The sequence below is a fragment of the Vulpes vulpes genome, chromosome 16, assembly GCF_048418805.1.
Source record: "Vulpes vulpes isolate BD-2025 chromosome 16, VulVul3, whole genome shotgun sequence".
In the NCBI taxonomy this organism is placed as follows: Eukaryota; Metazoa; Chordata; class Mammalia; order Carnivora; family Canidae; genus Vulpes; species Vulpes vulpes.
The window spans coordinates 68,993,534-69,017,629 of NC_132795.1; the positions used below are offsets into that span (position 1 = coordinate 68,993,534).

Consider the following 24,096-nt stretch of genomic DNA (forward strand, 5'->3'; position numbering starts at 1 on the left):
TTAGCAAAATCATCCCTAAAGTGATCATATTGTGAGTGCAGGAAAGGTATAATCCTTAGAAAACCTGAATGCTAACAATCTCTAGGTCAAAAATGTAAAATTACAAGCTGAAAGACTCTTGTCACTAGAACATTTATTCAATATCCATAAAGGAAATTACTGTCACCTTCAATAATAGTCCTGTGGTAATTTCATGGCTTTTAAAATCAAACTGGGAAAATCTGAATCTAAATGTATTTGAAATAAAAGCTTCACATTTCTCTTAACTTTTTAAAAATCAGATGCTATAATAATGTAAAAAGATGCTTCAGTTCTAAACACAGAAATATAGATATGAAATCTAGTAGATATTCAATTCATGGCATAATATGAATTCCTAAAAGATCAAGTGTGATACCCTGAGTCATTTGGAAGAATCCATTCTCTTGTGATAGCTTTACACATGAAATCCATGAGAAATGCATGGTAAGGTGAGTGAAGAATGTGCCCACTGATTGACCAATGGTACCCAACTGCTCTTCTCTGTGTGTGGGTTCCTTGTGTCTTTCTAGAAAGGTCACAAAAATGACCAACATTTAGAATGAGTCAAGAGTGGCACTGGAGAGAGCCTGGCTCTGAACAACACAATGCTCCATTATGGAAGTGAAAATGCTGCCAGAATTTTCATTTCAGAATCTTCGGTGTAAGAATGCATAAGTGTAAACCTATGCCTGTCAATGTGTGATCAATTAAAAAAATTCTTAAACTACAATAAAGTAATTCACGCTTTTTAAAATAAATGACATGTTAAGATTATTTGGGACTTTTTAAGGACGATCTTTTGAAGTTTATGGTTGCAGTTTGTTATGCCTCTAAATTTTATACACACTTTAATATCTCTTTAATATTAACCAAATACTTTTTAAAGGTTTGACACTTTTAATTGGTTTGAGCCTTTGTCGTCTGTTATTTCTAAAAGCTTACTACTCATGGGAAAATCAGGTGCTTCTTATTTAAAATAATAGTCCATGTACATACCCTACCCATTCCATTGGGCTGTTTAGAGGGTCAAATAGCATAATGTGTGCAAAAGTAAGGGAATTCCATAGAAACAACACAGTCTGCACCAAGCTATTGACAACTTCTGGTGGTAGTGTTCTGCAGCTCACAGAGTTAGTTTGGAAAGCTAAACCTCTTGTAGAACAATTGCTTAAACTTCTAAAGAAAAAAATATATGTGCATTTTGTTATCATCTCATACAGAAAAATAAAAAGCGAGCTGAGTACACACTTCTTTTTCCTATTATTGTATGAAGGTTTGTTTTTAAGAAATTAGCTGCTTTGATCTTGGGAGAGGAATTCCTTTTTGCTTGATGTCGTACAGATTTCTGATGAGATCAAATAAATGCAATTTAAATACAGTTAAACTTGTATTAAATATCAGGTAAAAGAATCTCCTCTCCTACTCCAGTTAACTAACTGGTCTGGGCTATAAGAGGAAAAATAGTTTCTAGTCTATAAGGCTCCCTTAGTAATTTTTGAATTGATGTCTAAAAACTAATGAACTCAACAGAAAGACTCCCCCCCAAATAAAGCTGGCTTGAAAACTGCCTTGAGGTTAGAGATGGGGCCACTGCCTACAACTAATGCAATGTAATACAGAGATTGCAAATATGTTTTAGCACATGACAGACTGATTCTCACTTGAGATAAGAGCCCTTACATTCTTAGACCAAGAGCTCACATAACTAGTAAGCAAACAGATTGAGGAAGTTCCTAATGGCCTAAAGTGCCTCAACCTACCAGCCCTCCTGCAGTGCATGAACTCCCATTCACCCTTCAGTAAGCAGGTCTAATGCCTGGGGACCAAAGGGCCACCTCTTACACTCTCCTAGCTCCCTAGACTTCACAAATGTATGTTTGATGCCATGACCCTGCTAGGGTAGGAACTCCATGAGGCCAGTGACTGTGTCTGCCTTATAGTTCCCAGCACATAATTGGTGAGTTATTACAGGTTGGGCCTAAGATGATGCCAAAAAAGTTCCGTCAAGTTAAGGGGGATGCAAATGCAATGTTTTAGAAAAAAAGGTCAGTGCAGAAAAGAAAAAAAAATTCATGATTAATAAAATATCCACATTTTAAATGATTAAAGACAGGATTGATATTACTGATTTTTTCTTCTGCCTTAGGCTTTAATATGGCTCCGTACAACATTGCCAATAAATATTTGTTAGCACATTGCCAGTTCTGTATCAAAAGTTTCCTTAAAAAAAAAAAAAGTTTCCTTAAAGCAAGCCATGCAATGAAGCAGCATGAAAACAGTCTCACCAAGAAATAAGGCAGAAAGTTTTCTGTTTATATGGAGATATTCTCAGGGACCCTACTTGAGATTCTTCCCAGGCCATAGAAGAAAGGGAAGGGTGTTTCTGACTCATTAGCACGTAAGGGATGTGAGATAACACTCCAGCATTAGTGACAATTTTATTGCTATCTGTTCTTAGCTCTTATCTCAACCTGCTTTCCAAACATTGAGAACACAATTGAAGTTCATGATCAACTACCTACCTATAGAAGATGACAGGATGGAGGTGTTGTTTATCCTAAATATGCTGCAATTTTCTTAATTCATAAACTGCTTCTTGAAAGAAATCAGAACATCCTTGTGGAGGGAGGGGTAAATTTTACTAGCCCACCAATCACCCTACCTCCTGTTACCACCACTCCAACCCTGAATCCCAGCTAGCATCACAAAATGCTGATGGGGTCTCTCCTCATGCAAGAGAGGAAGAGAAATGACTTATGGGAGAAATGCATATTATTATTAGTGTATGATTAGCAAAATCAAATGAACAGGGGTGAAAGGGTAGAAATTAATCAAAAAGAGAGAGAAAAAGTCTTGTAAACCATAATTCATTTGCCCTCCTTTCCAAGGAAAGGTATCATACAACTCTTGCATGCAATTTTGGCTAGAAAAGTAATGTTCAGAAACCAGGTGAGAGAGGCTGAGCATGGGCCAAAGTACAAACTTAGGTCATTCATTTTTCATGATTCCTCCTTCAAATTTTTGCCTCTTCACTCCCAGTATATTATCTCTAAATTGAACAATGAGTTAGTGCTCTTAGGAATTCTGACGTGTAAAGTCCAGATCAAAGGGCATGTTGTACTTACTGGTGGGGTATGGAAAAGGCTGTGGAACTGAGAATACCGGTTTCCACCATCTCGATAGCTTGTTTCATTTCCAGCTTCTTGTACAAGGAGACAATGCTGGATTTGGGCTGGTTCTTTCGGATTAAGATTTTCCGTAAATACTTGTGATCGAACTTCTTAAACCTAAAAATGAAAACCAACATTTTGAAAATCTTTAATCCCCTGTGTGTGTTATGGAAGTATTTTTTTTTTTTTAAACAAACTCCTACTTCACTTTATCCCGAACACCAGGACGAGGCTGAGAATTCGGTCTTTGAATACATTTTTTGGGAAAAAAAAATCATGGGATTTATAGATTTTTTTTTAAATAAAGAAAGAATAGCCTAGTGGCCTGAATACATTGAAAATCAACTAGACAAAAGGAAGGGACAAGCTGCAATCAGGGCAGAAAGTATGCATAAGTGGGGAGCGGGGGAGGCCCAGCCCAGCTCAGCTCCAATTGTATGAGAAGAAATGAGGGGTTGAGGCTTTTGAACAAATGTTCCATTCTAATAGCTCCTAACAGTGGCAGCTGCACTTACAGTAATACTGGCCTATTCAACCAGAACCCAATAAATTTAAATGGCCCAGTAGTTACAGTAGTTTTGCCCATTGTGCTGCAGATCATTTTGAATCCTGACAATTAAGGGGTGGGGGGAGAACCCATATATCCTGACAGTCTGAATGATGGAGAATCTGAATAGGCTAGACACTGATGGCCGCTGACTATTGTAGCAAACCTCTGGCTGACCCATTAGACTGAGCTGCACATATGCACATGGTGCCTTCAGAGTTGGCCATTTGTTTGGAGTAGGAATTTTCAATACTTCCAATCATTTTACATTCAAAGAGTAATATGTGTGCCTGCTTTATTTTTTGGAGGGGAACATAACTCCCAGGGCTGTTGGCTTATTATCTGGTGATTGGTTTCCTGGTCTGTGAGGCAGATGGACACTCTATCAGTCAAGTCTCCTCCAGGGTTAGCAGGCTGTGATTCCCTATGATTCATGTTAGGCTCGTCCCAGGCCTGCTCTTGCTCCAAATGGGTCAACCCGTCAGCCTTCTTGTTTTCTGCCTTTCTTCATGAGAGGCTATTGTTCCTGTTTATTCCTCAGTCCACTTTGTTGCTCATCAGGACTTCTCTGACATTCTTCACACTGAGCTCACCTTGACCTTTACCGTTCAGTGCCAGTGGGTGCCAGGCTGGGTGCCCCTGCCCTACATGCCACCTGGCTTCTCCTGATGTGCCGCTGGGTCATTTCATCCCTGCCCTCCACATCCTGATCCTCACCTGCTTCCCTTCCAGCCTCCCTAAAGGCTTCTTCCAAATCTCTTCCTCTTCCTTACCTGCCCCAGAGGAATGGAAGCTTCTGAGTCCTGTCCTCACCCAGCTTCCCCTCTTCGCACCCTTATATTATTTAACTGAATGTTCCTCTATAGTCTATGCATTTTACCATAGCATTGTTATCCTCCTGGACTCACTATCTGGAAATCTGAGAGTCATTCTTATTGTCTCTTCCCTTACTTTCCTCTTCCTATGCCCAGAGCCAGTCACCATGTCCACCTCAGAAATATTTCAGTGCCCCTTCTGCTAGTTCCTCACCCATATGATTCTGAAAACTCTGTGGTCCATTGAAAACAGAAGAGACTCTCAAGCTAGATCTGAATTCAATCAAGTTTCTGCTGTAGGTTAGTTGATCTAGAGTTGGTTTCTTCATCTTCAGAATGAGAAAAACAGTGCTAACACAGAAGATTCAGGAGATCATGTATGATATAATATATGAAAGAGCAAGCATAGTACTTGAGGCTTATTTTATTACTTTAGGATGAAATTCTTATGAATATCCATGTGATATCCCTTAGAGATCTCCTGCCCCATAGTATCTATCTCAAATTCAGCTTCCATATCACTGTTGTTGTTTGTCTTCTAAAAGCTAAATATGGTCATGCTACTCCATTTATTTATTCATTCATTTATTTTTAATTTATCTTATTTTATTTCAATTCAATCAATTAACACAGTGTATGGTTAGTTTCAGATGTAGAATTCAGTTATTCATTAATTGCATATGACACCCAGTGCTGATTGCATCATGTGCTCTCCTTAATGCCCATCACTGAACTACCCCATATCCCCCTGCACCCCCTCTAGCAACCCTCAGTTTGTTTCTTATGATTTAGAGCCTTTTATGGTTTGTCTCCCTCTCTGATTTTGTCTTATTTTCTTTTTCCCTCCCTTCTCCTGTGATCCTGTTTGTTTCTTAAATTCCACATGAGTGAAACCATATGATAATTGTCTTCTTCTGATTGACTTATTTCACTTAGCATAATACCCTCCAGTTCCATCCATATCATTGCAAATGGTAAGATTTCATCCTTTTTAAAGGCTGAGTAATACTTCATTATATATATAGACCACATTTTCTTTATCCATTCATCTGTCAATGGTCAACTGGGCTCCTTCCATAGTTTGGCTATTGTGGATATTGCTGCTATAAACACCAGGCTACAGGTTCTCCTTCGGATCACAATGTTCGTATCCTTTGGGTAAATACCTACTAGTTCAATGCTGGGTCATAGGGTAGCTATATTTTTAACTTTTTGGGGATCTTCTATACTTTTTTTTCAGAGTAGCCGAACCAGTTACATTCCCACCAACAGAGTAAGAGTGTTCCCATTTCACGGCATCTTCACCAATATTTGTCATTTTCTGGCTTGCTAATTTTAGCCATTCACACTGGTATGAGGGGATATCTCATCGTGCATTGTGATTTTGATTTGTATTTTCCTGATGCCCAGTGATGTTGAGCATCTTTTCACAGGTCTGTTGGCCATTTGCATGTCTTCCTTAGAGAAATGTCTATTCATGTCTTCTGCTCATTTCTTGACTGGTTTATTTGTTTTGTGGGTGTTGCATTTGAAAAGTTCTTTACAGATCCTGGATACTAGTCCTTTTTTTTTTTTTTTTTTTTTTTTTAATTCAGAGTACAACAGCATTTAATGGTCAGAAACAGTTGTACAGTAGTACAGCCAGCCACAGGAGCTGTGCTGGAGGACAGGACACAGTCCTTCCCCACCCCAGGCAAAGCAGTACTGGATAGGAGCTGCCCTGTGGCTGGGCCCACATCCCCAGGGCCTGAGGGGAGACCACCATCTAAAGTCCTCCAGCTACCACTCTATATTCATCAGAAGGGGGGTGTAAACCCCACATGCAAGAAGAACCCCTTGCAGTGTCAAATGGGATGGGGATGCAAGAGTTATAATGAAGGGGGAGCCCTATGTAAGCTGATAACAGAGTTCAAAGGCTCAGGGATTACCCCTCTTCTCCATCTCCTAAAGGTGCTGAAAGCAGCTCTTTCCCAGCTGCTTCATCCACTCATGGATGTTGGCAAAATTCCCCTCAGTTGTGGACAGGTTCTCACGCATGGTTGTCTGCACCTGGGTCAGGAGGGCGGTGTTGTCCTTGAGGGAGCTAGGGATCATCTGCTGTGTGATATCCAAGTGTGTCAGGAGCTGACCGAACTGCATGGCTTGCTCATGCAGCTGTTGATGGTGACAAGTCTCTGCACCAGCTCAGGAAGGGTGAAGGTGATGGGACTCCAGCGCTGTATGGTTTCATAGAGCTGGTGCACCTTGCTTTGTGTATCTGCATCCTCTACAGAAGCTTTATGCTTGGCAATCTCATTCACCTTGCCCAGGACACTCTGTAGCCGAGCCTCCTCTTGGTCCAGAACTGTGAGGTCCAGGGCATTCATTCACCTTTGCTTGCAACATTTCTACGGTCTCCATAAGACAGGCTCCCTGTAGACCTGCTGAAAGGGGATTCTGAGCGTCCTGATCACAGCATACAGTGGCTTCCAGCTCTGTCAGGCACTTCTCAAGTTCTGCAACTTTGGCAGCTTGAGAGAACTTGTCCTGTTCAAGCCGAGAATGTAGTTCGTAAGTGACAAGGTTACTATCTACGGGAGTCCCACCGGTGGTCTTTCCCCTTGAACCAGTTCCTTTGCTGTTTTTTGTTGCTTCCAGCTGCAGCAGTAGGCGCTTAGCCAGAGCTCCATCAGGGTGAGTAAGGTCGATAGCTGCATCTGGTCCCAGCAGCTTCTCCAGGTGGGAAGCAACCAGCTGCTGCTTCAGGGCTGCCAGCTGCTTAGCCAAAACCACTGGGGTCAGCTTCTCTTCCGTGGCGGACTCCTTCACCGTTGTCTTGATTTTCTCAACTTCAGTTGTCAGCTCTTGGACCTCATGCAGTAGTCGCTGGTATTTTTGCTGGGGTGTCTCCTTCACTCCTAGGCGCTCTCCAAGCATCTCATATTCTCCAGATTCATATCCTGTTCTCTTGGTTTTTCCAATACGATCTGAGAAATCAAGTCCCTTTGTCCCCACTCTCTTGTCTTTGAACTTGTCATAGGCAGCATGGGAATTGACAATGATGTGCTCCACACTTGTGCTCGTCAGCTCCTCTGCATCAAACTCTGCTTGATCATCCTCAGGTAGGTCGCTGGTTCCATAAACATCTGGCTCGTTCTTGGCAATGCCGGGAAGGTCAGCGTATTTGGGGTCTGCCATGGCGGCATCGAGGCGGGGTTGGGAGATGGGGGCCTCGGTGGAGCCGGGGCCGGTGTTCGGGTAGGGGAGAGGCTGGGTCCGAGTCCCGGGCTAAACTGGATACTAGTCCTTTATCTGATATGACATTTGCAAATATCATCTCCCATTCTGTAGGTTGTCTTTAGGTTTTGTCAACTGTTTCCACTACTCTTCTACTTAAAAATCTTTTGATCTGAGTATTAAAGGTCAAGCTGAATTTTATAGCATTAATGGCTTTATAGCCATTAGCACTACAGAATAGAAGCATATCCCTGTCTTTTTATTTTTTTAAGATTTTATTTATTTATTCATGACAGACACACATTGAGAGAGAGGCAGAGACACAGGCAGAGGGAGAAGCAGGCTCCATGCAGGGACCCCTACGTGGGACTCCATCCTGGGTCTCCAGGATCATACCCTGGGCTGAAGGTGGCCCCAAACTGCAGGGCCACCGGGGCTGCCCATATCTCTGTCTTTTCAACGTCTTGTCTCACCACGTCTCTCTCTCTGTGTGTTCAAACCATGCTGTGCTCTTTCTTGCCTTTGCATTTTGAAATATCTTGCTGTCACTGCTGTTGCTTGGCATGTTTTCCATTCTTCTTTGCCTGGAGAACTCCTCATTTATTTTCAAAATATACTCTCCTTTCAGTACTATTATAGTTCCATGAATTTACCTCTGTTATAGCATTTCTTATATGGATCATAATTACTCATTCAGGCTCTTTCTCTCTTTTTTTCCCCAGGACCTTGTCTACTATATTGTGAGGACCTAGAATGCATTAAGTGTACCTTACTGCTCTTCCTTAGTGTCTAGCAAATTTGGTATAAATTTGGCTAAATGGAATAATATCAAGTGATTTTTCACTCAGAAAACTAAAGGATTTAGACTTAAAAAAAAAATCCATGACCTAGGTTCTAGATTGGTGGACATTTACATAATCTAAGCATTCTATTTTAACACAATGAGGACTGCTAAAACTGTCCTTCTTTTTATCTCATAGAAAGAGCCCACTCAAATTACAAATTGGTGCAGCCACTGTGGAAAACAGTATGGAAGTTCCTTAAAAAGTTAAAAATAAGACTACCCTACAATCCAGGAATTGTACTACTGGGCATTTATCCCCAAAATGCAAAAACACTAATTCAAAGGGATACATGAAGCCCTATGTTTATAGCAGCATTATTTACAATAGCCAAACTATGGAAGCAGCCCAGGTGCCCATCTATAGATGAAAGGATAAAGAAGATGTGGTATACATATAAGAGAATGAAATCTTGCTATTTGCAACAACATGGATGAAGCTAGAGAGTATAATGCTAAGTGAAATGTCAGTCAAAGACAGATACCCTCTGATTTCATCCACTGGTAGAATTTAAGAAATAAAATAAAGGGAAAAAGGAAAAAAAAAAGAGAGAAACCAAGAAACAAACTCTTAACTATTGAAAACAAATTGGTGGTTACCAGAGGGGAAGTTGGTGGGAGGATGGGTGAAATAGGTGATGAGGATTAAGGAGTGCACTTGTGATGAGCACTGGGTGATGTACGGAAGTGCTGAATCACTATAATGTACACTGAAACTAATATAACACTGCATGTTAACTAACTGAAATTAAAATTTAAAAATAGATTACACACACACAAACACACACACACACAAATAAATAAAAAGTAAAATAAAATTTTAAAAGGCCACCCAAGGGATCCCTGGGTGGCGCAGCGGTTTGGCGCCTGCCTTTGGCCCAGGGCGCGATCCTGGAGACCCGGGATCGAATCCCACATCGGGCTCCCGGTGCATGGAGCCTGCTTCTCCCTCTACCTATGTCTTTGCCTCTCTCTTTTTCTCTGTATGACTATCATAAATAAATAAAAATTTAAAAAAACATAAAAAAATAAAATAAAAGGCCACCCAAAGCTCTCAGTTTCTCATTTAGGTGCCACTACCTGCCTCAACAGCTAGACTTTTATTTTTATTTATTTATTTATTTATTTTTTTTTTTTGACAGCTAGACTTTTAAAGACCTAGTTTCTCTTGGCATCATCAACATCAATATGTGGGCAAGCTTCAGAGAGAAAACTTTTACCATTTGGTTAACTCAACTACTCCTAACTCCTATGTTTGCTTAATAGCTGTCTTTAACTCCCAAACTCTCATCTTCCTTATGCTGAATGAAACTCTCCTCAGGGCTACTTAAGAAACATGCTGTAGACTAAAATTCAGGGAGAGAATATGTTCTGAAATCAGAGATGTGGTGGAGAAAAGGGATTTTGGCTTTCTTATAGAATCATTATATAGAAAGGATCCTTGAAGGTCTTCCACTGCAGCCTCCCTCCCCAGTGGAGGGCTATCTTCCCCAGGATCCCTGATGATTCACCAAATTCCCTTTGTAGACTTACTAAGCCAGTCATTCTATGGTTGAGCTTCTCTTTTCATTGGGAAACTTGTCCTTGTTTTAAATTTAGATCTGAAAATTTCAATCTGAATGTTGCACTAGTTCTCTCTGATGCAACCTAGCCCAAGTCTACAGCACCGCTACCCCCCCGCCCCCCCCACCAAAGCTTTCCATTTTGCATGGCTTCCACCTGCCTCTTCTCTGCCATGGTTCCCAGGCCCTCCATATTCCTGGTCCTGTTCCTCTGGATTCTTTTCTAGTCTTATGCTCAGTTTTCAATGTAACATTTTCAGGTTCCTCATGTCACAAATAACCATACCAGGCAGTGAAACCCTTGGCCTCCTTACTTGTCTCTCACTTGGTAGTGGCTCCATTGCCCACATACATCTTCAATTCCAGCTTTCAAGTGATCCATCAGCTGCCAAACCAAATACAGGAAAATGACTGCTGGTGAAACGTTAACTCTAAAAGACACACAAGGAAAGCTAACACATTTTGGAAAACAAGGAAGTTTTAATTTCCTGGAACATGCACTCTTTTCTATCACTCTGTGTGTGTAAGTGAAATTTATAATGCCTTCCATAGTAATTCGAGTTAGTTTCATGATTCACACTCTGTTGATAAGCTTCTTAATAATGCACATAACTCTCAGTGAAAACAGGGTATCTGCCATTTGTTTTGAATAATATTTTTCTAGAATGATTTAGAAAATGTCTCATTACTGAAATTACTCAAATATAATAGCTAATTATTACTTTTAATTTCACTGCAAAAGAAAAACATGGCTAGTATCCAATTTATAGAGTTTCTGAAAATATAATTCTACAGATATCCTATAATAATAACAACAAAATTTACCTATTTGCTTCATTATTTATCTGATCATTTTGTCTCAATGTTACATTTCACCATCTAAGCCAATTATACTACATTTGGCTTCACCCAAATTATTTATAGGAATTTCAGGAAAAAGCATAATCTCTTCAAAATTTATGAATTAGTCTTCATAATTTATTTATTTTTTTAAAGATTTATTTATTTAATCATGAGAGACACACACAGAGAGAGACAGAGACATAGACAGAGGGAGAAGCTGGCTCCTCACAGGGAGCCCAATATGGGACTTCATCCTGGATCCCAAGATATGCTGCTCTGAGCCGAAGGCAGACGTTCAACCAACCGCTGAGCCACCCAAGCATCCCAGTCTTCATAATTTAAACTTGTAATCATTGAATTTATGCTGACTTCTAATTTTTTGCAAAATAGATCAAAATACTAAATTAATTCTGAAATACCTAATTGTTGTACTTTCTAACAATAGTTACAGCTTTATCTGAGAAAAAATAAATAAGAAAACAATGAAGTATCTGAGTTCCATTGTCTTATGTATATTACTTAATTTCTAAAAATAAAGAACAGAGGGTATAAAGATAGAAGCAAAAATCTTCAATCAGGTTAAAGCAGTTCTTATTTGAAAACTCATTCCCTACTCCCATCTGTTGAATATTTCCAAATGGCCTTGAAAATTTTTGGTTTGGTTTTGGATGACTTTGGTCATATAATTCAGGGCTGATTTTGAAAGACTTCATCAGTTTCTCCAACATTAGAATCATGAATTTACAGTGATAAAAGAAACCTAAAAATTATCTGGGTCAATCATACATCCCCTCCCAGCCTTAATCTCCTGTACAGCAGCTATACCAAGTGTCCCCAGTCATTGTTTATACATATCCATTTCATCTTTGGATGTGCCATAAGAAAAACAATTGCCATAATGCTCTTCATTAACTGAGCTGAAAGCATTCTTTCCCTCTGTCTTCTGGGTATTCTCTCTCATTTTTATTCCCTGGAGCCATACAAAATGGCATCTCTCTAATATTGTGCTGAACTTGAAAGAAACCTGAAACCATGCTCAACTTCATTTTCATCTTTGTCAGTTGAATGTTATCACTGAAAACTGCTCTAGGTTATATCTGCAAGTAGGAGAAGTTTTTACCCCTTCCTAATGAAAAGTTCAGAAAGAGCAGAGGATCTCGTGTTCTTTTGGAGCAATGATTTCAAAAGCAAATAGGGCAATTCAGAGCGTTAGTCACTCTGCATCTTTTGAGGTGTCATCTAGGCAAAGCTAGTCTCTGTGTATTATTAACACTAATCTAGATGTTGCTCTGAAGGTATTTAGCAGATATGACTCAAGTCCATAATCGGTTGTCTTGAAGTGAGGGAGATTATCCTAGATAATCTGGGTGGGCCCACTTTGATCAATTTAAAGGCCTGAAGAGTAGAACTGATGCCTCCTTAATGAAGAAGAAAATGCTAGTCAAGCACAGTAGCTGTGGCTCATGCTTGAGAGTTCTGGTCTACCCTTCCTAAAGGGCTGCCATATAGATTCTGGACTTGCCTAATCAGCCCCTACAGTAGGTAAGCCAATTCTTTACAATAAAATTCTTAATATATATCTTGTTCCAGTTCTGCTTTCCTGTTGAGCCTGACAGAAACACTGGCAGCTTGGACCAAAAGACAAGAAGAAAAGATAAAATGTAAGCGGGAGGTAGGGAGTTGTATGTGTGTGTGTGTGTGTGGGGGGGGGGGTGAATCCAAAGCTCTGTAGGCAAGGAATAGGCTGATTAAAGGAATGAGCTGAAAACACAGGCTATCTTTCATGAAAAAGGAAGGATGACTCAGAGGGTGGAGTTGAGAACCCAGAGGGTGGAACCCAGATTGGAGTTCCAATCTGGTGGAACAGAGTCTGTTCCCAGGCCTTGAAACCAAATCGTTTTTCCAGGTATACTTGGAAATGATTTTTTTCCCCTTCTATTTCCCTCTTTTTTGAAAGGGAATATCTATAGCCATTATCCTATGACTACCCTACCAGTGTATTTTGGGAGCAGATAACTTTTTTCTTGAATTCCACAGGTTCAGCATTAGAAAGGAGCTGTGCTTCAGGATGGATAATATCAGAGGTTCAATCATCCCTGATTTAGATGATTGAGATGATGAGATTTGGGACTTTTGAGCTGATAAAATTGTGATGGGATTTTGGTCTTTGAATTGACACTGTAATGGATTGAGACTTTAGGAATGTCAGGATAGAGTTCATGTATTTTGCATGTGGAATAGATATGGATCTTTGAGGGGCAGAGAGCAGACTGTAATAGACAAAATAATGGTTCTCAAAGATGTCCACATTTCAATCCCCAGAACCTGTGAATATGTTGGTTTATATGCAGAGGAAAATTAAGATAGTAGTTGGACTTAGGGTTGATAACATTAAGATAGAGAGAATATTCTAAATTAGCCACAGGGGGCTAATATAATCATAAAGGTCTTTGATATGGAAGAAGAGGAAAGAAAAGTCAGTATCAGAGTGATGTAGCATGAGAAAGACCTGAGTGGCCATTGCTAGCTTTGAAGATGGGAGAGGTCCACAAGCCAAGTAATTCAAGAGGCTTCTAGAAGCTGGAAAAGGCAAGAAAGCAGAGTTTTCCCTAAAAACTCCAGAACGACATGCAGTCCAATAATATCTTGATTTTAATCCAGTGAGACTCATTTTGAACTTCTGACTTCCAGAACTATAAGATAATAACTTTCTGGTTTTTTTTTTTTTTTTAACTTTGTGTTTTTTTAAGCCACTAAATTTGTGGTAATTTCCTACAGTAGCAATCAGAAACTAGTACAGTCACTCTTGATGTAGCTGGTGAGGAAAGAGGCTACCTTTAACGCCATGTACACAACATCTCATCAAAGCTCTAGATTATTCCTATCAATAATAAATAGAGAACATCGTATTAACTTATTAATTATGACAGAGATAACTTACACGAATATGAAGTTCTTCGTTGATGGATTCTTTTTTATTTGTCTTTTTAACATCCAGGTACCTGACTAGGGGGCCAATTGTAATTCCCTAGACCACAAATGAGAAAGAGTTTTGTTGTAGTGGTGATTGTCATTATATAGAGAGCAACTCTATTAGGAAAACTATTAGAGCTTCCGATTTTCATATCTTTGTTTTGTACTAGCTTCTAAATAAATGCTCTAGTGTTTACTTTAGTTCTTATTTCATTCTTTTAAATTGTATAGTGAAATGGGCATTGCTTTAAAACAGGAATTTTGTGTCATCCCTTAAAATAAACTCTCATTAGTTTGCTGAGAAGAAATTCCAGCTAAAATAAAAACTTATGCTATCCAGTACTAATTGGAAATGTGTTTTCAGTAAAACACAACAGAGTATCATTCCCCTGCTATCCAGGGATATTTTGATCAATATGCTTTATTGATTAAAAGGCAACATATTTTAGAGGTTAAAGGATGAACACAAACATGATCTAGAAATATTTGGGAATTCAATTTGAGTATTGCACATATGTTGACATATTAGATAAAGAATCACTTTTTTGGTACTATGCTAATTTAATACATCACCTTGAAAGAATCTATTTATTTCAAATATGGAAGAAATCTACTAACCTGAATAAATACAGTAAAATATATAACTACTAGAGTAGCAGTGACAAACATTTTCTTCCTAGGAAAAAGAGACAGAGGAAGCAAAAATGCAAGTGAAAAACTTCCAGCTCCTCTGACACCGCTGTAGAAAATTATGCACTGGTCCTTGATGGAGAAGGGGAAAGTCCGGAACTGGTTACTGACATAGAAGAGAGCAAAGACGCCTAGAAAGGGAGAAATATATATTAGAGCAGAGAGTCATAAATGAGTGGATACACAGTGATAGTGAACCCAAGTTGTGTGCATGTGCCCACAGAACAATGCAATCTAATTTCATCACACCCACTATTGTCCATCCCAAACAGAACATCTTATAAAACTTCACTTCTTCAGTAGTTGTGAATAGTAGTGCTTCAGGTTGTTAGCTTCCTAGCTTGTGTGTGTGTGTGTGTGTGTGTGTATAATAAAAGTAATAAATAGTAAAATCTTGATATTTTTTGATATAAGAAATGGCATATATATTCTAATCGATACTCATAAATTTTGCCCTGCCTTGTAAAACTAGGTAAAGCAAGGGTATTACTTGGGGGATAGAAACGTTTTTGTCATGTTCTCAATGAGTAACCAAAGGAGGTATATAATTTTAAACAGAAGAGGAGTCTCTTAGTGATTGTGGTCTGTGCTGGGTAAGCAAAACTTTTGTGGTTGGTTTGGTTCTTCTTGAGGTTCAATGCAAACAAGAAAGCTGGCAAGGTTTCAAAGTCGGGGGAGGCTCTTACTCCAGTAAGTGGAAGGTGAATGGTGGCAGAGATTGTTTAAAACACAGAGGTGCTTTCTACCACACTGATTTTCCATCCCTGAGAGGCCCACATAACCTAGCTTACCACCAACGCAGTGCTTCCTGGTGGGTAAGGTCCCTTCACTAACGCTTTGACTAAAGAGGAGGTTTTACTGCAGAATAAAGCTCTCAGTAACCACATGTGACTTCTAATCACACAGACTTAACAGCAAGCAATCTTTGATGACAGGCACATGCATAGTGTGAGAGACTGTAACATTTAAAAATTTTCATTTTCTTGGGACACTTGGGTCGCTCAGTGGTTGAGCATCTGCCTTTGGGTCAGGTCATGATCCCAGGGTTCTGGGATTGAGTCCCACATTGGGCTCCCTGTGGGGAGCCTGCTTTTTCTTCTGCCTATGTCTCTGCTTCTCTGTGACTCTCATGAATAAATAAAATATTAAAAAAATTTCTTTTTCATTTTCTTTTGTTTGTTCTGACTCCTCCACCTACTGTCATGTGATCTTGGCTAAGGTTCTAATCTTTGTGCTCAGTCTCTCTGAAGGAGGTATTTACCTCAGAAGGTAGATGGAACATTTACATAAATTTAATATCTATATCTAACAGAAAGCAGGGAAAGGACATTATAAGGCTTCATGAGTGTGAACTACTACTAGCCACAATGAGTCAGACTCGGGATGAAAAGAGGCTGGGAGAGAGAATTGGAGCCTGACAGCTGGCTCTGTCCCTCACTGTGACATGACCCAGTCAGTCATTCTCTTAGTGACTCTCTCATCAGCTAGAATATGAAGGACTTGGAATGGATTGTCACCAAGGGCCAACAATGTTGAGGTATCCACAATATTAATCCTCTTTTAGATGGTTTATATTCCTGTTGGCTGGACTGAAGCTCAGTAATGTTACTTCTCTCAACATTAGAGAGTACTGGAACTGAAGGGAACCTAAGAAATTTGTTCACACCTCCCATTTTGTGGTTGAGGAAGAAGATTTTGAGTATAGCTAGTTAGTAGCAGTGCCAAGATTTGCTTTGAAATGATAAATCTATATAATTAAATAGCGCAGTTTCCTTCATTCTTTTCTCCCCAGGAAACCTAACAGGGACATATATTCAGACTTAGTTTTATAAATGTTTTAATATTTTTTTGCATTCTTGTTATTCTTTCCTAGATTCTAAAACCCACCCTAAATAATTTAGAGTTGATATGTTCAAGGTAAGTTCCCTGTCGTTCCTCCAATTTCTCTTTAATTGTAATTGGTTTGAAAATATGGATCAAAGTCAATTCAGCAAATGCTTCAAACCCTGGTCAAAATCATTTTAAAATAAAACTGCTTCTAATCAAAAGGCAGCACATACAATGTAGTTCAGTACTGAATGTTCTCGCTGGCCCTGGAAACATAAATGTACAAGATAAATAAGCAGCCATTAGTCAAGACACTTTTTTTTCTTTTTAAATTAGGCATGTTTTATGGGGGTGATGTCAGTTACATGATAGAGTTGCTTTTACTAATTAACGACAAGCACTTTTTAAAAATAAAGATTTACTTTCTGGTCCTTGGTTGTTTCAACATCAAACTCAACCCTCAACTAAAACCACCTGTGTGCCTTAAGGGAATGTTTTCTAACAGTACCTGCCTTACACAGAATACACTTGGTGAGATCTCACTTTTCCTATAATAAAAGTGTAAATGCTCACAGTGTATAATCTGTATCTGATTTAAGGTGCAAGAGGGTAAAAATTGACAAAGAAGTGAAGAGCAAGGGATAAATTTACTGAGTTATATTTAAATGTGCAGATGTGAAAGTTTGCTCTTCAAATCAAAAAGAAAAACAAATTCCTTGCTCCAGTCTTGCTTCGGTGCACAAGCTTATCAGCCTCTAAGTACTCCGAACTGATTGGGGGAGCACACAGACAACATTCCTAGTCCCTACAAGGTGCCTATCCTCCCCTAACCAGTAAAACCAGTTAGTGTCAGCTCACTGCTTAGGCTATTACATTGCAGAAAGGAATAAGAAAAAAAAAAAAAAAGGCAGCAAGCAGAAGCCTCATTGGGTCCTGCTGTCCCTTACTAATGGCTCTCCAGATTTGGCAGAAGGCCAGTGTGAAGCAGATGAAGGCCCAGTTCCACTCGTGGTTCTTCCCAATGGTGGACACGCCCATGAAGATGAAGATCAGGGTCTCGCTGACGCTGCTCAGCATCTTCATGAAGTACTTGATGGTTGTGTAGGATGTCTGGGACACATTTTCCTCTACATACTTTTTCATTGTTACTGCACAGGCCGTGATCCTGCAGAAGGAACAGGGTCTCAGATTAAGTCCCAAGACTTTGCCCCTCCGTGAAAACCTTCCTTCTGGCAATGCCACAGATACACACATCCTGTTTTTATTCAGAGAGAATGTCTTCTCCCCTTTCTTTTTCCCCACAGATTTTCTTTCTTTCTCTTTTCCCTTTCTCTTTTCATTAAAAATTTAATGAGAAATTTTTCATTTAAAATGTTTTTGTTCTAGGGGCACCTGGGTGGCTCAGTGGTTGAATGTCTGCCTTTGGCTCATGTTGTGAGGTCATCCCGGGGTCCTGGGATGGAGTCCCGCATCAGGCGCCCGATGGGGAGCCTGCTTCTCCCTCTGCCCATGTCTCTGCTTCTCTCTCAGTCTTTCATGAATAGATAAATCAAATATTTTTAAAAAATAAAATAAAATATTTTTGTTCCAGAATCACTAGCAAGTCTGGTGAGAGGGGAGAGTGTGAGGGTGGCAGTCGGGGACAGGGGAAGAGAAAAAATTTTGCCTTGTCTAATTTTGATCACTTTTAAGGTAGGACAATAATGAGTTTTTAGATTTTATACTATTATATTTAATTAAAATAGGTATTTATATACAATAAAATTAAATATTTCTGCCTAAGTAGCTGGGTGTGAGGATAATGCCATAGAGAAAACAACATGACCAGATACAGCAAACCAAGTTAAGAAGTCTCATTCCAAGATCTATGGAAGGATAAACACTTACAAATATTTTCATTAGGAAAAAAAATGGGGGCTTCTGGTCTTATCCCATCTACCTAGTTCCATTCCACACTGATAAGTCCTGGAGCTGTGTTGTGATTTAAGGGAAATAGGAGAAGGCTGAGCTCAGGAATGGCATGTGTCCTTTACCTTTAAAATAATGAATTTTTCAAGGAAAAAAAAACTATTGAAATGAGACTTTAACCTTGAACTTCTAGTTGTTCTCTGCATCAGCTCTTCTGAGCCTTTTAAATTGACCTTGTAATTGCTCTGGCCATTCAGGCGAAGAGCAAATACAAACACTGGGGAAAGCATTCCTTTGGCTAAAGGACCCGAATCGGATTCTACAAAAGTTTAAAAAAACCCAAATCCAGCAACACCTTTGTGGCTTAGTGTCAGAAGTTCTGCCTTTTGCAAATGCTAGTCCACACGGTGTGGTCCTGCATTCTCTCATTGCTGTGAGAGTAGGTCCTTGGTTTGTACTCACGCCAGGATGCCAGAGAGGTAAAGAGTCTCGGCAGCTAAGTAAGACAGGTAGCTGAACATGAAGACGATGAGTGGTTCGATGGCAGAAATATTCTGAGTGAAACGGGTGATAAACGCAGAAATGAACCCAAAGATGACGCCGAAAAATACTCCCCCAACCCCTACAATAATGAATCGAGCACATCCAGCCAAAATGTCCACAGGTTCTATGTCTTCAAATTTATGCATCTTTGTGAAGGCAATTAATATATTGTATAAGACCTAGACAAAAAGAAAATGAGAGAAAAGAAACATGAATTAGAATTGAGAAATATTTAACACAGAGATTCTTAACTTGTGTCTAGTTGAAGAATGCACAACAGTGACTTGCATAAATATTAGCATAAAACAGTGCATAAAACGGTGACCATGAGTATTAGCATGGCTAATACCTAACTTTTAAATGTATTCCAAATTATGTAATTTTATCCATTTACCTTGGGTAAGAGTCTAACACTTTCAATCACTGAGCACCCACTCTGTGCCACTCTCTTTGCGAAGCTTCTGTGTCGGTTATCAACTTACTTCCTCCCAGCTCCGAATGCACCTTGCAATATGGGCCCTATAATAAACAATGCAATTCCTTCAGCAGGATTTTTCCCTTCAAGGGAGCAGCAAGTTACAGCTCTGTCAGCAGAGGGCGCTGGAAAGACAGTGCGGGAGAAAGGGGCTTTCTGGCAACTTCCAGTGGGAGGGGCAAGAGTCAGTCAGGTGATGGGGAGGACTTCCGTTAGGTCCTGCCAGGGCCCTAGGACTTGGAGGAGGTTCCTCCATAACCCTACAGCTTCAGCTGGAGATAACCTGTCCCTGGACCTCTTGCCATGAAGAAAAGAAGCCCAGGCAAAGCCCTCATGCAGGACAACTGTCATCCGGGGTCCCTCTGAGCAGCCCTCTTGTGTAAACCCTCTCCTGTGCCCTGTCCACACAGCCTGCTCCTCTGAAGGCTCTGTGCCCTTCCCCAGCCCAGGCTCCCACTGCACGCCCGGTGTCGCCGCTCCTGATGCCTGCTCCCTGCCTGCCCTGTGGAGGGGAGCCTGTTGCACACCCAGCAGCTCCATACCAGCTCCCCTGGCTAAACCAGCCAGTTCCTCTGCTGCCTCGTGGTCCATCCACACCTCCAGCGAGGTCTGAACCCCTTCCAAGTTTGTCCTCTGAGGGGAGCAATGTCCCTCAGCCTTAGGGTTCCAGGAAGAGTTCTCATACCTTGTAGCTAGGCCTTTGTTACAGTCAATCATTTTGATGTTAAAATTTCCGTTTGACCTACTGTGTGCTTTCTCTCTCCTGCTACTTTTTGCATGCTTGTCATCTCATTAAATCCCCCAAACCACTTGAGCCCCCCTGACACACACTTCAACTTTCCTGCTATTTCTCTGTTCATGTCAACATGTATAAGAAATCATAGTGGGGGCATCTGGGTGGCTCAGTTAGTTAAGCCTCTGACTCTTGATTTCGGCTCCAGTCATGATCTCAGGGTGGTAGGATCAAGTCCCAAGTTGGGCTCTGCATTCAGCATGGAGTGTGCTTGTCCTTCTCCATCTGCTCTGCCCCACCCCGCTTCTGCTTTCTCTCTCCCCCTCTCTCTCTCTCTCAAATAAATAAACAAATAAAATATTAAAAAAAAAAAAAGAAATTCCAGTGATCTAGGGATCACTACTTCATGTACTTGACAACCCACAACTTAGACTGAGCTCCTGAAAACTGGCAGCAGCCACACAGTTAATGAGACACACAAGACAGGTAAAGTAAGATCTCTGTGGAAAATGAAGACCTTTGAGGCTGTCCGGCCCTGAAGAGTCCTGATAAACCACAGCACATATCCATTGGCCTTTGTTTGCTATATCTGGAAAAATGGAGGGAGAATATCAAGAGCAGGAGCAGAAGCTAAAACTCAAGGGAAGAGAGTCAATTATCTGCTGTGTGTGGGACCACAGGAGTGGACTGAGCCTCCAGAATAGTCAGGTCTATATCCCATTCATTTCCCCGATTTGCATTCTGCTCTTGCCTTACCCCTGGAACAATCCTATGCTTTGTGACCTGCAGGACTTGCCCAGGCCCAAGCCTCTTGCACGACTCTGATTTCTCTATCCCCAATTTATCTACCCTTGCTGAGACATTCAGTGTCACCTGTGAGCCTCAGCGCGCCCTGACAGTGTTTGGAGCCTTGGCTTCACCCACAGGGCTGACCAGAACTGCTTTGTGTACATGCTGACCCCTTGACCACGGTCTTTGATCTTCCCCAGCTCTTTTCCCAGTCCTGGACCCTCCAGGTCTGCTCTATGCAGGACCTCTGCTGACGCCCCATGACATCACCTTTATGATAAAAGTTTGTTGTTTTCTTACAGAGATGGCCAGCAAAGGGGCCTAGGCTGGCTTCTTGTTATGTTCACAATCATAAACTATCAAGGTGCAATTCAAGCAAAGTCCCACTTCAACTCATTTGCATTTTTTTTTTCTAAGGAGTGCCTCACATTTGTTTGAGTTTGTTCTGCAGTAGCAGAAACAGAACAAGCAGCTGGTCTGTGGCAATGCGTATCTCTGTTCATGGATGCCCAAGAGCGACGATGTCAACCGTGAACACACTTTGCTACTGATTTCTGTGTGGAAATCAAAAATCTTATCCAGCTTTACACAGGGCATATGTCAATTATATCCCAATAAAGCTGGGAGGAGAAAGGAAGAAAAGGAAGGAAATATGGGATTTGCAACATTTTATTTTTTTTTAATTATATTTATTTATTTGAGAGAAAGAGAACAAGTAGTGAGAAAGACATAAAGAGAGAGAGAGAGAGAGAAGTAGACTCCCCTATGAGCAGGAAGCCTGACTTGGGGCTCAATCCCGGGACCTGGGGATCATGACCCGAGCCAAAGGCAGACGCTTAACTGACTGAGTCACCCAGGTGTCCCTGCAACAGGTTTTAAATTGCAGTTGGTATATCTGAAAGCTTTTTCAGCAGAGTTATTTAAAAGTTTGTGGAGTGTAGACAGAATTCTTCTCGAGTCCAGTTGTTAACATGTAATTTCTCCTACTTTTATACATAAGTCATTTTTCTGGAGATAGGAGGTAGGGGCTGGGGCAGGAGCCAGTGACACCTGGAGCAGGATGGGTCCTTATGCCCACGTCATGTCTTTCCCTGAGAGTCTACAAAATGTACCCTTGTACTACATCTCTGAATGATGAATTGGTGTTCGTTTTTCCCAAGAAGAATTTAAATAATTCCTTCTTTCAAGTTTTACATAATTAGCCGGTTACTGCTATAACTATGGGCACTCCACAGAACACCACAGAACTTGCTTACACTGCAACCAACACTTCAATACTGTTCTCTGGGTGCTGGCCCCCCTCCCACACAAAGCAGGGTGCACTTAATCCAATCAAGTGGAGAGAACTTCTTTCTTACACTGATATTTCAGATCTTTCTCCCTGCTTCCTTCTCTTGGAAATCCATTCTATTCTTTCTTACACTGGTTTGGATTCCTGGGTGCCAAATAGAGCTGCTCATTGGGAAAATGCTCTACTTTGGCCCTACTTTTCCCTACAGAACATCTGGACCTGAATTTCCTTTCTGAATCACAGACTTGTATACCACCTTCTTTAGGATAGGGTTTTGGGGCTCCTGAGTGGCTCAGTGGTGTAAGCAACCAACTCTTGATTTGGATTCAGGTCATGATCTCAAGGTCATAAGATCCAGCCCCAATTTAGGTGCTGTGTCAGCCTCCACACTGGGTGTGGGGCTTGCTTTAGTTTCTCTCTCTCCTCTGCTCCCTCTGCCTCTCTCCTGCCATTGCACACATGTGCTCTTTCTCTCTCTCTCAAAACAAACAAACAAAAGGATATTAGGGTTTTGCTATAAGATATTGCAAGAGTGGCGATTTTTCACAGGTAGTCTTCATTTACTAACCTACGAAGAAGAAAAGTTAAACAGAAAAAATTCAATTCAAAAGATAACAATACATGGGGGAAAAAAAACCCCACACAAGTGTTTCTGTTTTTCTGGGAATTTGTTAGTTAAAAGTTGAAAGTCATTTGTTGTTTTGGGGTTTTCCTAATAATGGGTCTTAAAATACGATGCTATCTCTGTGTATGAGGAATTTTCATGCATTCACAGTATACCATTTTACAGCCTCCAATTTTGTTCCATTTAATTTTCCCTCAAAGATCCTTTTGGACCTTTTTAGGACTCTTTTATATTGCCCTGATGTTACGGAAATGACAATGTGTTGTGTGGTTTCCTGTTCCTGCATGGCCCTCGCAGCTGTGAGCACTTACCTTTAAATGGAAATTTCAGTCTCTACACCCTCTAGCTTTGGGAATGATAAGACCTTTAGTAAGGAGAATTTTGAGAAAAAAATCTTATCTAGTACAAAATGGCTTTTGGTTTTGGAATGTGAGTTGGCAGAGAGGTCAGTCCTCAGAATAGCTCAGTGGTCACCAATCCTCACATAGGATGCTTTATCACTAATGGACTTAGTTGAAGGGGGAGAGGGGACATGAGAGGGTGTCTAGTGGCCCTTCTGCTCCCAGGTCCCCAATCCACAGGCACCTCTCCTCCCCAGTGCGGCTTTGTCACATTGCCCTCCATATAAGCCTAGAGTGGCTATAACAAAATACCCCAAACTTGGATGGCTTAAGTCAACAGAAATTTATTCTCTCTCACTGTCCTGGCAACTAGAAGTCTGCAATCAAAGTGTTGTCAGTGCCTTTTGAAGGCTCTAGGAGAGGACACTTCTCTGCTTCTTCTTGGTTTCTAGTGGTTGTTGGCAAGCCTTGGTATTCCTTGACTTGCGGACTCACCACTGTTGTCTACATATGGCCTTCCCTGTGTGTCCCCTTCTCCGTGTCTTGACATTGCCTATCTCATCCTAAGGTTCTAGGTCGACATGAGTTTTGGGGAAACACTCTACAATCCAGTACAGCTTCTATAACTCAAATGACCTTACAATGAATAAATAGACTTGTATTATAGACTGATTTTTGTTCTACCTCCCTCAGGCTACAATTTCATTTTAAATTTCATAAAGCCCTAATCTGTGGCTTGTCCTCAGAATGGATCCATTTTATTTCTTTAGAGACCCTAGGACACATGTTTTCAGTGTCTGGGTTAGTTCCTGCTTTTTAATGTGATTAGTAGCCAGTAACCAATAAGTTTGGTTAGATAAGGGGATATGGACAGAAGATTATAAAC

At 40.6% G+C, this 24,096-nt stretch overlaps 1 protein-coding gene and 1 pseudogene across 1 annotated transcript in view; both read right to left on the minus strand.

The window, feature by feature from the left end:
• Positions 1 to 24,096, minus strand: part of SLC9A4 (solute carrier family 9 member A4) — a 74,045-nt gene that overhangs the window by 21,923 nt on the left and 28,026 nt on the right. Inside the window, exons 3-8 of the mRNA XM_025992386.2 lie at positions 18,876 to 19,135; positions 17,453 to 17,670; positions 14,607 to 14,809; positions 13,957 to 14,043; positions 10,487 to 10,557; positions 3,147 to 3,308 (exon numbers count right to left, since the gene is read on the minus strand). Of these exons, the coding sequence (XP_025848171.1) occupies positions 3,147 to 3,308; positions 10,487 to 10,557; positions 13,957 to 14,043; positions 14,607 to 14,809; positions 17,453 to 17,670; positions 18,876 to 19,135 (1,001 nt within the window). The remainder of the gene's footprint in view (positions 1 to 3,146; positions 3,309 to 10,486; positions 10,558 to 13,956; positions 14,044 to 14,606; positions 14,810 to 17,452; positions 17,671 to 18,875; positions 19,136 to 24,096) is intronic.
• LOC112915310 (dynactin subunit 2 pseudogene) lies at positions 6,498 to 7,743 on the minus strand (annotated as a pseudogene).